A 14,204-nucleotide genomic window follows, 5' to 3' on the forward strand; every position below is an offset into this window, starting at 1 on the left:
GGCAGTTTCCTAGACCTTACACCCAAAGCACAAGCATTGAAAAAAGAAAGAAAGAAATGGGAACTCCTCAAAATTAAACGCTTTTATGCATCAAAGAGCTTCATCAAGAAAGTGAAAAGCCTACATAATGGAAGACAATATTTGGAAACAATATATCAGATAAAGGTCGAGTATCCAGTATATATAAAGAGATTGTTCAACTCAACAACAAAAAGTCAGACAACCCAATTACAAAATGGGCAAAAGACTTAAACAGACACTTCTCAGAAGAGGAAATATAAATGGCCAAAAAGCACATGAAAAGATGCTCAGCTCCCCTGGCTATTAGGGAAATGCAAATCAAAAGCACAATGAGATATTATCTCACACCCACCAGAATGGCCATTATCAATAAAACAGAAAACAACAAGTGCTGGAGAGGATGTGGAGAAAGAGGCACACTTATCCACTGTTGGTGGGAATGTCAAATGGTACAACTGCTGTGGAAGGCAGTTCGACCGTTCCTCAGGAAACTAAGTATAGAATTGCCATATGACCCGGCAATACCATTGCTAGGTATCCACTCAGAGGACATGAGGGCAAATACACAAATGGACATTTGCACACCAGTGTTTATAGGAGCTTTTTTACAATTACCAAGAGATAGAAACAGCCCAAATGTCCATCAGCAGACGAGTGGCTAAACAAGCTGTGGTATATACATAAGATGGAATATCATGCAGCTGTAAGACAAAATAAAGTTATGAAGTATGTAACAAGATGGATGGACCTTAAGGACGTTATGCTGAGTGAGATTAGCCAGAAACAAAAGGACAAATACTATATGGTCTCACTGATATGAACTAGCATTAATGAATGAACTTGGATAATTTCAGTTACGAATAGAGGTCCTCAAGAGATAGAAATAGGGTAGATAGTAGGTAATTGGAACTGAAAGGATACAGATCATGCAACGGGACTGATTGTAAAAAATCAGAAATTGGTAGCACAATACTACCTAGCTGTAATACAATAATGTTAGAACACTGAATGAAGCTGAATGTGAGAATGATAGAGGGAGGAGGACTGGGGGCACAAATGAAATCAGAAGGAAAGATAGACAATAAAGACTGAGATGATGTAATTTAGGAATGCCTAGAGTGTGTAATGTTAGTGACTAAATGTACAAATTTAAAAATGTTTTGCATGAGGAAGAAAAAAGCTATGTTGGTAATGCAGGGTGTTGAAAATAGCTGGTAATTCATATTTTAAAACTTTAACTTATGTGTGAGACTAAAGCAAAAAAATATTTATTTGGTACAGAATTTATATTTTGACTAGTGCATTTCCTAATATAACTTATGCGGACAGCTTAATTGAACACCATAAGTACATGGAACCTTGAGTAGGGCATGAGATTTTGTAGGTTTATCCAGAGTGATGCCCTGATAAATACCAGAAGGATTTGAACAGTGAATAAAAAGTATTTGCAAAGTCCCCTTGGGGGAATGGTGAGAAAGGGGGAAAATTTAACTTCCCCAAGTGGAGTATTCTTGATATTCTCACAAGCAGTGTGGACAACCAAAGCAGTAGGCTGAGCTCCCAATGTTGTTGGGGTTTGTTCATATGAAACTTAATCCTCAAAGGATAGGCTAAGCCTACTTAAAATTAGACTTAAGAGTCACCCCCAAGAGAACTTCTTTTGTTGCTCAGATGTGGCCTCTCTCTCTCAGCCAGCACAGCAAGCAAACTCACCGCCCTCCCCCTCTCTATGTTGGACATGACTCCCAGGGTTGTGTACCTTCCTGGCAACGTGGGACAGAAATCCTAGAATGAGCTGGGACTCAGCACCAAGGGATTGAGGAAACCTTCTCAATCGAAAGGGGGAAAAGAGAAATGAGACAAAATAGAGTGTCAATGGCTGAGAGATTCCAAACAGAGTCAGAGGTTTTCCTGGAGGTTATTCTTACGCATTAAATAGACAGCACGTTTTTAGTGAAGGCATAACAGAGAGCCTGGAGGGAACTGCCTGAAAATGTAGAGTTGTGTTCCAGGAATCGTGTTTCTTGAAGATGATTGCATGATATAACTTGTGCAATGTGACTGTGATTGTGAAAACCTTGTGTCTGATACCTCTTTTATCTACCTTATGGACAGATGAGTAAAAAATATGGATTAAAAATAAATAAATAATAGGGGAAACAAATGTTAAAATAAATTTAGTAGATTGAAATGCCAGTGATCAATGAAAGGAAGGGGTAAGGGATATAGTATGTATAATTTTTTTTTCTGTTTCCTTTTTATTTCTTTTTCTGAACTGATGCAAATGTTCTAGGAAAGATCATGATGAATATACAACTATGTGATGAAAAAAGAACGTTCATATTGTATGTTGATTGGTTTTATTAATAAAAATTTTTAAAAAAAGCAAATGTAAGTGTGTAGTTATACATTTTCCTCTCAGCACTGTCTTTGTGCATCCATAAATTTTAATATGTTGTGTTTTCATTCTCACTCAAGATATTTCTTAATTATCCTATGATTTCTTCTCTAACTCATTGGTCATTTAATATAAGTGCATTGTTTAATTTCCACATATTTGTGCATTTTCCAATTTTTCCTTGATTATTGCTTTCTAACTTTTTCCATGTGGTTGGAGAAGATACATTATATGATTTCAGTATTTCTGAACTTATTGAGATTTTTTTTATGAATTTACATATTGTCTATTCTAGAGAATAATCCATAAGCACTAGAGAAGAATGTTTTCTACCACTATTAGGTTGTGTTCTTCATACATCAGTTAAGTTCTTTAAGTTTACAATATATTCAAGTCTTCTATTTCCTTATTGATCTTCTGATTAGATGTTTTAAATATTTTGAAAGTGGTATATTGAAGTCTCCAACTATTAATGTAGAATCATCTTCTGCCTTCAAATCCGTCAACAATTGCTTCATATATGTTGGGTTCTGCCATTAGATGTATAATTTTTATAATTGTCACTTGTTTTTGTTGAATTGATCCCTTTATCAGTATATAGGGACATTCTTTGCCCTTCATAACAGTTTTTGAACAAGTTTTTGTTCATTTGTTTGTTTGTTTTGAGGTGCATAGCCCAGGAATTGATCCCGGGACTCCCACATGCAAGGTGAGTATTCTACCACTGAACCACTTATGCACCCTACTTTTTGAACAGTTTTTAACGATGTCTATTTTACCCAAGAATAGTACAGCTACCCCACCTCTCTTTTGTTTACTATTTGCATGGTATATATTTTTCCATCCTTTCATTTTCAGGCTACTTCTGTCTTTGAATTTAAGATCAGTCTTTTCTAAACATTATATAGTTGGGTCATGTTTTTTTTACCCATTCTGCTAAGCTCTGCCTTTTAACAGGAGATTTTAAACCATTTACATTTAAAGTAACTACTGAAATTGCAGAACTTTCTGCTGCCATTCTGCTATTTGTTCTTTGTAAGTTTTATACCTTTTTTATCCCTCAATTCTTCCATTAATAACTGCTTTCATAATCATTTGATTTTTGTATTGCACCCTTTGAGTCCCTTCTTATTTCTTTCTATGTATTTTTTCTCTTGTATTTTCTTTATGGTTACCATAAAGCTAAAATGTAATATCCTAAATCTATAACAATCACATATGATTTGATACCAACAACTTCAAAAGCATACACACACTGTCCCTATACCCTCCATTCCTCAACTTTTGTTGCACTTGTTACAAATCCTATCTTTACACATTTTATGTCCAAAGCCATAGATTTATCATTTCCTTTTATGCATTTGCATTTGAAAACCAATAAAAAAGTAAAAAGTGGAGTTATATACCAAAACATACAATATTACTGCCATTTATATTTATACACATGGTTAATTTTATCAGAGATATTTATTTTTTATGCCACTTTGATCCACTGTCTAGTGCATTGCTTTCAGTACAGGCCTAGTGGTGATGAACTCCCTCAGCTTTTGTACATCTGGAAATGTCCTAATCTCACCCTCAATTTTGAAAGACAGTCTCCAAAGATATAAAAACCAAAGATATACAATTTTTGATTGGCAATTTTTTTTCCAGCATTTTAAAGGCATACCTAGGGCAAATTATTTAATTGTTTCTTACAGTATTTTTTACTGCCAATAGGCTGCTTCTGCCTGCAGGGAAGTCTCTGGAAGGACATACCTGAGAGGAGTTTCCTAGTTTAGTCCTTCATGTTGCCACCTAATTGATTGGCACTGAAATTCAGGCACCCCAGTATGTGCATAGGGGTTACTCTGCTCCCAGAGAATAGGGCCAGGCTGGTTCCACACCAAAGATAGGGTGGGGGAAGGGCCAGCATTGGCCCCCAAAATCTTCTCCTACCACTTTTAAAGTTATGTTTTCTTAATTTGGCACTTGCCCAGTTTCTGCAACCCTTTAACTTTTTCCAGAGGTTTAAGGAAGATAACTATGCCTGTATTTGTTAATTGTTCAAAGGGTCTGTGGGGGGACAGCATTATGGAGTATCTTATGCTGTCATCTTGGCCACTATGGTACCTTTTTTTTTTTTTTTTTTTTGACGTGGGCAGGCTCCAGGAATTGAACCCGGATCTCCAGCATGCCAGGCAAGAATTCTGCCACTGAGCCACCATTGCACCACCCTGGTACCATTTTTAAGTTGACTTTTTCTTGATTACTCATTCCTCCAATTAGCATAAACCTTTGACTGTTTTCAGAGCTCCTAAAATTGATTCTAACAGTTTCTGTTAATTCTTCAGTGTTGATGTAGAGAGACTGAAGTTTGGCACTACCTATTCTTCCATTTTGCTTATGTTGTTTCCTCCATATATACTTGTCTGAGCTATTGATATTGGGGCATGAACTTGTTCATTTTTTGCCACTTGTTCAGATTTTCAAGGCCTTAATGGAAATCAGTGGCATCTAAAGATTATTAAATGTCATTAACAGAGTAAGTCAAAGCTGTCAGTGGAGTACCCAGCTGAGAAGGGACGATACTCGGAACTGCCACCTCACCTAGCAGTTACTGGTCCCGTCACTTCATCCAGTGGTGCTGTGAGAGACCAAGCCACACAGACTGAACACAGGTAAAGAGACCCACCTCCCAAAAAAGCTTTACATTCAGTTTTCCACCTTACTTCTCACCTAGGGCCTCTGCCTAACTCCTCCCTCTTCTTCTATTTATAGCATTTTCTAAGGAAAAACAATTACATAATGTCTGTATAAGGCTTTACTGTTTGCAAAAGGTCTTTGAATACATCTCAGATCCTTCTTACAGATGAGAAAAAATTATTTAGGGACTGGGGGACAACATAATGTTCCTATTATGAACTGAATCCTTGACCAGGAGCTTCCCCTTTGTCCCATTCTTCAACAACCCCATGAAATGGATATTATTACCTCCATGTATATACAGATCAGAGAAAGCATACTTGCTCAAAACCACTCTGCTAAAAAGGAGAGACTCCAAGCTCAATGCTCTTCCATTACAGCAAAGCACTTTAGAGCACACTCTGAAGCCCAAACATTTGGGTCTGAAATTCAACCCTTCACCTAGTAGTTGTGTGACCTTGAGTATGCTACTAAACTTTCAGAGCCTTGGTGTCCTTATCTAGAAAACAAAGTTATCTCATTGGGTTAAGATCAATTGAATTCATAGATGAAAATAGCAGTGTGCTAGTAAATATTTAACAACCAGCAACCTGGGTAGGAAAAGCATGTGTGTTTACTAATTTTACTCTAAGGACGTGCAGTGCACAATTCATAAAATACATATTATCATTTACTGCAAATTCTACATGACTAATTAATTCTCAGAAAACACTTTCCTTGATTTTTGCCCAAATTGCAATTGATGAACATGTGAAGTTCTGACATTAATTCTGGTTGATATTTTATGTTAATAAAAATAAAACAATTAAGACCATGTCAGAACTTTATTCATCAATGATGTGATTTGGTTGCTGAATCAGTTAATAGGTTTTAAATACTGGAATATTTCTGCAATTTTCTGTGCTATTCACAATGTAACAGCTATAGACACGACACTTTTAAGTTTAATCTGCATTATTAACATTTTCTCCATCACTTTAAATCTAGACAATCAACAAAACAATAAACCAAGCCCTGATTCATAGCAATTGCATACTTCCATGATATAAATATTCCCAACTTAACCATTATTGAGCTACCAACGTGCTGCCACTCCTGGGGAAGTTGAGATGTAGAGTAGCATACCATTATGAAGTATTTACACCATACAGATAAAAATGAAGGTAATTTACCTCAAAAGCACACATACAGTAAAAGAACTAGGAACTGATATTTTGAGTATTAGCTCTTTAATATAAAATATACTTAATTGTAAGTTTATATAATTCAATTACCAATAATGGTTGTTTACAACTGGCTCTTATAAGCTCTTCCAAAGCTCCAGCACTCCATGGCTAGAAAAGCAATCCCTGGCAATTATTTTTAAAGATACTATAATTGGTGGCCCTTGTGCTCCATGTATGCACAATTTCCACACACTATCTGGATTAGTTCTCTGGAGTTTTGTGGAACCAGTCATTCTGTATCTGGATTAAAGAAAAAATCTTGACACACAGATGTCCAGTAATACGGTTGCAATTAATGACTAAACCATCGGTAGTTCTCAAACATCTCATCAAATAAAATAGTTTTAAAAAAAAGCAGCCATTGTAGAGAGCAAAATCATCAAGAGAAAATGAAAATAGGTGATTTCCATTTTGGAGACCTTGCTTGCATCTGTTAAAAGCAGATCTTGAACAGGAAATGAAATTGATCTTGTAGGCAGAAAAATTAGAAATTTACAAGGAAAGCAACAAAGTATTAGAGAAAGAATCTGCTTGGGTTAAGGATAAGCAATTTGGAGAAAACAGAGACAATAGAAAAGTAAGTGCAGAACCTACCTCAGAGACTTTAGAAGATCATGTTCAACACCATGGACTTCAGTAGGAAAAAACACAGAAAAAAAAAAGCTTAGGAACCTCATATTCATCTTGAATGTTTGTATTTGAATCTTTTAAAAAAAATACTGATCCCACTCTCTTTAATAGAAGTAACATTAAAATGCATGGGAAATGCTAACTTTGAGAGCATGCTTACATTCTGGAGACTTTCTTCATTATTTTGTCCCCCATATAGAGCAGTCGGGAGAAGATCTAAGCTTCCTCTAAGACTAGCCTTGTGACTCCCTATACCCATTAGATCAAAGTGTTGTTATCAATGAATCTGATTTCTCTGGTACCTAAAAATAACCCCACAGCAAACAATGCTCATATAGTGGAGTGCAATTCTGAAATGATTAAACACAGGCCATAGCAGTTCCTAAACTATTAGACTAGAATTAAGAAAAACAAATGTGACATATTTTAACATAGGCCCAGCTGAGTGTAAAAAATAAAACCAGATATATGTATTGGCTTTGTTTTACTCACAAGCGGCATTTCCAAAATTTAAAAGGAATTTAATCCATTTCTTCTGTCAGCAATCACCCATTTATTTCAAACTGAGTTTCTTATTAGACTTCCAGTGCAAAAAGGGGGGGGGGGGAGCAAAATAATAAGTAAATTTGTTAATAAACCACTGTATTTGATCAACATCCTAATCCAAGTGTATACTAGGTTAACATGGTCGTCTCCTTACACAGCACTTTCCCATGAGCTCCACAAAGTACTCAGTTCAGGGGGAAATAAAAGTGCTACTTGGTAGAGGAAGTCTGGGGAAACTAAACTGAAAACCCATCCTTAAATGATTCACAATGCACATTAGCTCATTAGAGAACAGGCCTGACATAGACATTTCAGTAACCTTGTTTCACAGAATTTCCAAATTTATTTAGTCAAGGAACCCATTTCTCCCACCTAACACATCTACAGAAAAATAGTAGATATTACTGGTCTGAGAACCACCACAGGTAATGCTAATTTAATTAATGGCCTAACAGCATACATTCAATCACTAGGAAACCGAGGAGGTGGTTCTGGTGAGGTGCCTTATCCCATTCACTGTCAAAGCCAATTCTTGGCTAGATGAAGTACCCCTTTCCTCTCTTGCCACTTCCTTTCCAAAAGGACAGTTACAGTGAATCATTATTCACTTGAGAGTATAAAAAGAACAACAGTCCTTGCTGGAACTACTAAACAACCTTTATCTAAAATCTTCCTTTGTATAAAAAAATCTGGATGTATATATTCCTCTATGCTGAATCAGAGATTTGTGTAAGAGATCCTGCTACACCCAAGGGAAAAAATAATTCACAGTAAGTTAAATTATAAATGGTTTTTGAACAACGTTGAAGTAGAAAGCCACCAAAAATCCACACCTGGTTAGAAATATTATTTATTATACCCTCCCCCCATGTACAGATTACTTTTCAGAAACATGGGGCTATTAACCATGTCTTCATTAATTACAGTTTGTAGAAAATAAATTTAACTCCTATCCTGTCAATGATATGTATTTCTACCATTTTTTAAAAATAGCCATTTTATTTTTCCATGTTAGCTCAAGAATAGCTTCAAGTTTTATGTTTTGGATCAATTCAAGACAATCTTTGTTTATAGGTATCAATTTCCTGACAGAGGCCCCTCCCACAACCCCTAAAAAAAGCTCTATATCCTAAGTGATAAACTCTTCTTGTACATTCAGCAAACTTTACATTGGAAAAGACAAAGAATTGAGATAGGTATTTTCCTTACTTTTGAACACAGTAGTACATCTAGCTGAGCATCTACACCTTGCTTTGCAATGCCGTTTATATAAAGTAAATCATCTTATCAAGTTACAATGGTAATTTCTTGAAGTGTAGATAGGAAAGCTATACACTTAATCCATTGAAATTTCCATCTACTTTTTAAATCTGTAATTAAACCATCACCATAAGGAAAAGTGTCATTTCAAGATGTTTCCTCTTTCTCTCAGCTATTTTCTCTAAAAGCCTGACTTCTCTCTCAGATTATGTAAAGAGATATACTAAAAGTATATAATTTTTTTTTTAGTTTGCTGACATAATGCCCTTAAGTTTGCTGACATATAATGCCCACATTTTAACTTCAAAAATATAAAATCAGAGTTAAGCTATCACTTAATCCATACAGTACATTATTAAATAATCAACAGTGTCCCACCAACTCAGAAGTTTCCTAAACTGGTTGTGTCTTCTCTGAATTGAGTAAGTTTATAACCAACGACTCAAAGAATGTGCTTATAAGTAGGCTGCTGGTTTAGTTTTAGAATTAAATTTTCAATATTGGGCTATTTTCAAATATAGAAATTCTATGAGTGATATATGAACTATTAATTTTGTTTCCCATTACCTACAGGAAGAATTCATTCAAATAAATTTGACAAGACAAAATGCGAATCTATATATCTATATATAGATGTACACATGTATATATTGAACCTAACCAAAGTATTATAAGCAATACTAACATAGTTCTGATTACACATTCTCAAAGACTTAGCAATTGTTTTAGATACATGTTATAAAGAGACAGGCAAAAGGCGAAATTAAGAATCAACATTATCTTTGAGGTTTTCAACATTACTTCAAAAAGCTTTTCTATCCCCTGTAGAAGAAAACTACATAATTGTTTATCTTAGGAAAAAAATTGTAAAAAGATAATGCTATCATGTAACGAATTCACCAAAACTATGCTGTATGTCCCATAAAAGTCATACCTACTTAAGGTAAATCACAATTATGGTTTATAGTGTATTACAGACATCACCATCATCTTTCCTCTTTAATAATGAAAGGGTTTAACTTTTTTTTTTTAACTTACTTAACTAGTGCCATAGAAATTCAAATCCCAATAGCAACAAGTTAAACAAGATTTACAAAATAAGGCATTCTGCTCACAAGTCATCAAAGAAACAAGCTTGGTATAGTAACATGGGGTCTATATCTTTTCACAATTTTATATAATTCAAAAAGACAATCATTACCAAAAATCCAATTAATTGCTGTTCTTCAGGGAAACAGAAAAGCATACATAAAATCTTCAACTTTGCTACTTTTCCTACTGTCACAAACAGAGGTTGATCTTATCTATTTAATAAAGCCCAATATTAGAAATGTGAATGGAATGTCTTTGATTATACCATTCCTAAGCCTATAGGTTACACACTAAATGATTTTCAAATTATAGATAAAAATCTAACATGACAAAATCCCTGTAGTGTTATTTAGGGGGAAAAGATGACTCAGAACAAACATACATGTATACACACACTAACATATTTAAGTGTCCTTAAATATTAATTCTCCAGAAAGACTCAAAATTCTTTACCACCAAGCTATAGCATGTATATAAGGGGCAGCAATGCAACCTTTTTTTAAACAATCAGAATGAACTTTTAAACAACTAGTACCTTGAACAATATTTTTACCAAGATGAACTCTAAAATACCTTTTTGTTATTAATTTGGACTCAAACTGTCTGGTGTACTTTTACATTGTGTTGCTTAAATTAACAAAAATAGAGCATAAACTCAATATTCTACTCTCTAAACATTTTAAAGCAATGGTTATGTCATCAACAGGTAATATGCACCTAATTTGGGTCTTTTGACACCTCTTGTCTTAAGTTTATTGTGTGATAAAGTCCTTCACAGTTTAAAATATTGTGAAGAAATATATTTATGTATAACTATATTCACATACATGTTATATATACATTTTTTGTACTTGATATACCCATAAACATTTAATACATGTTTCAGCAGGCTATCCCACACAGATGCAGGAAACCCTGAATAACACCTTGGTGTGTGAACTATGAAATGATTTCAAAAAAATGCTTAAAAATAAGAAAAAATATTACAAATAATTATAATAACAAAAACTTTACCTATTTACATAGTGCCTATCTCCCAAGAGGTAAATATGCTTTATAGACATTTTCTAGTATCTGTGTGAGGTGTGGCATTGGCAATAGTATCAATTCTCATTTTCCAGAACCAAGTAACCTGCCCAAGATCATGAACAGAGCAGAGAAAGAGTTCTCCTAAATCCCGAAGTCTCCAATTACCACATCAAATGGTCTTGTGAAGGTCTTCAGTATAACTGGTTGCAGGAAAAGGTACCCTTTATTCAAGAAAATTTCTGTAACAACCGATTAATTTTTCATTCACCAGAACTTCTACAACAGAATTAGTTTCTAGGTCCTCATGTAATTGTGATTGTGCATTCTATTTATACCACAGGGAGATCAAAATGTTTTTGGTTTTGGCAGATGAAAAAGTCTAACATTCAGTGTGATTATAACTCAGTATAACTTCTCCAGTTTAAGTGTGACACAGCTGATTGGTCTATTGGGGAGATGCAGTCCACATCTAATCATGGCTGAAGATTTTTCAATCCAAACAGCTATTGCATGGTTACAACAGAGATAGCCTACAGTTTTGTTAATGTCTTAAAGGTCTTTTCTATCTCCACATAGGCTATATAATATAAATAAGTATTTTAGCATAAAATGTACAGTTAGCATGACCAGTTCAGATTTAGACAAGCAAAGGCCTTAGGGGTGAACTTTAAAGGCCAAAAGCTCCTCAGAGTGCATGTTGTTTAAAGATCGAAGATCTGGCAACTTTAGAAGAAGTTTTGTAAAAATAGAGGCCTCATTTGGATGGTTTTTCATTATTAAGGTCCTTAGTGCACGGATGAGGGTTTCCTGCAAAGCCTCCACAGAGTTGACGTTTTCTATTCCAGATCGATCTAATGGGGAGTAAAAAAAAGAGAAATATGAAGGGGAGGACATTATGAACATTAAATATAAATATGTATTTCCTGCATGTCCATCTTACTGAAGAATTCGAAACAAGAGTTTATAATTGGGACAAAAGCAAAAGATAATCGACAAAATTTTTAAAATCTCAATGGGCAAAATTTTATATTATAAAATATATGATAAAATACATACATCACATAATAACACCTGGTATTTTTTAGTGCTTCGGCATTTTTGTTTACAAAAATTAGAGGTTCGGGTTTTTTTAAATGGATGCCATGCACTGATTTCACTTGCTTCTAATTGGCAAGATAAGATGAATAAAATAGAAATACGAAAATAACATATATTTTTTACTGCATACAGAATGTAGCCACATTTCTATGTTATATGTTTGGCAGAAAGCCTCTAGGATGGCCACCAATGATCCCTTCATCCTGGTATTCATGGTCCTTCCCTTTTGGTGGGCTTGTTTACTGACTTGTTTCTAATGAATAAATTATGTCTCAGAAATGACAGCAGGTTACAAAAAAGCTGTGGCTTCCCTCTTAGGTGCTCTCTCATTTATTTACTCTGACAAAAGCCAGTCCCTATGTTTGTGAACTTCATGTGGTAAGGAACTGAGGTGGCCTCCAGCCAACAGCCAGCAAAGAACTGAGACCCTCAGTTCAACAGCTTACAAGGAAGTGAATTCTGCCAACAACGATACTAGCCTGAAAGCAGATCTTCCTTAGTGAAGGCTTCATATGAAAAAACAGCCCTCCCCGACAATATGACTACCACTTCCTAAGAAATCTTCAGCTAAGCTACAATTGTATTCCTAATCTTCAGAAACTGAGATAATAAATGTTTGCATTTTTAAGCCACTGGCTAAGTCTTAGAATAATTTGTTATGTACTATATATATGTACATATATATACATATATATGTACAGTATATACAAGTTTATTTCACTCTTTATATTACTCTGCATTCACTTTCACTTAGCATTCTTGATTAAATTCATCACATAAAATGTTAATAAATCAGTGGTTTAGCATAAACCAACAATAAAGGAAAGCATCTTATAATCAGCCAAACCTATACAGTTTGCCCATGTACATTTTCATCAGCAGGGCCAATTTCTTCCTTTACAAAAAAAGGCAATAGTGGACAAAAAACAATCAATGGTCCCCATTACAGGGAGGCTATAACTGATGAGAAAAAGATTTCTACAAGTAAGCAAAACTTTCTGACCATTCATGGCTACTGGTTTTGGGGGGGGGGGTCATAATTTTTAAAACAAAATTGTTTAAAAGACTTCATTTGACATCTGACTCTGACCACACAACCACAGAGCCACCTTTGCAAAAATACTTAAATTTAGCTTTTAATAAAGCTTCCAAGAGTCTTTGAAATTCAAGTAATTATATTTTCAAACATCCCTGCAATTCATTAATCATTCACCAAACATACTTATTAGATATATGTGCTGGTTACTGTTCTAGGTGCTTGGGAATCAGCAGTGAACAAAACAAACCAAAATTACTTCCTTCGGGGAGCTTATATTTTGACAGAAGAAAATAACTGGTTTGTTCCACATCAGTTATTAATAATAACAACTGGAAGAAAGTTAACAGTGATCCCAGCAACAAAGTCATCTACATGGGCAAAGAAAGAAACTTTAAAGAAATGGGAAAGGATATTTGAGTGGGAACTGGTATTATAAATGCTTGGTCCTTTGGTGAATATTTGTGTTTGGATAATATGCTCCTCATGACCTCAGGGACTTGGATGCCCATACTAAAAATGCAAAGCACTATAAATGTTTCTAAAATCTCCACTTTTAAAGCCATGGTCTTCATGATTTCAAGTCCAAAGAACATACTTTCAAATTTAGCTGGATCATAAATCTTCTGGACACTGCAAAATTAAAATGCACAGAATGAAGTGGAAACTCATTTTCTACATGGTGCATTAAATGTTTCACTACTTGCACAGCCTAATTTATGACACATATATCTTCTATTTCCTTAATTGGTCCTCCATCCTATTCCCAAGCCTGTACTCTTCTCCAAATCTTTCCTCTATGTAAATTCATCCTGTAAAAGATGAAAATTAAATTTCTTCAAAAAAACCTCTATAAGGACAACCAAAATCCCTATCTAGATGAGTCTTAGTCTCACATCTACACAGCAATCCCTAATCTTTAAATGGAAGTGGCTGATGTCACTTCACACAAGCTGTCTGAAAATAATTTACTTTCCTGGAATAATTCTCCTTTTCTCCATGGTATCAGGATGCTTCCACTCTCACAGGCAAACATCATCTTTGAGATTTCTCTCTCCCTTAGCAGCTCGAGCTATTCTGTAATGGTGTAGTGGAAAGACAGCGGCTACACCAATGGGTATTCAGATAACTGCTCAAACAACTACTAATAATGTGACCCTGCCTTTTCCAGAAACCGGGTGTT

At 34.8% G+C, this 14,204-nt stretch overlaps 1 protein-coding gene across 1 annotated transcript in view; it reads right to left on the bottom strand.

The window, feature by feature from the left end:
- Window positions 1–2,367: 2,367 nt before the first annotated feature.
- Window positions 2,368–14,204, bottom strand: part of NR1D2 (nuclear receptor subfamily 1 group D member 2) — a 38,944-nt gene continuing 27,107 nt past the window's right edge. Inside the window, exon 8 of the mRNA XM_077130022.1 lies at window positions 2,368–11,738. Coding sequence (XP_076986137.1) covers window positions 11,542–11,738 — 197 coding nt within the window. The 3' untranslated portion in view covers window positions 2,368–11,541. The remainder of the gene's footprint in view (window positions 11,739–14,204) is intronic.

The sequence above is a fragment of the Tamandua tetradactyla genome, chromosome 15 (genome assembly GCF_023851605.1).
Source record: "Tamandua tetradactyla isolate mTamTet1 chromosome 15, mTamTet1.pri, whole genome shotgun sequence".
Taxonomy (NCBI): Eukaryota; Metazoa; Chordata; class Mammalia; order Pilosa; family Myrmecophagidae; genus Tamandua; species Tamandua tetradactyla.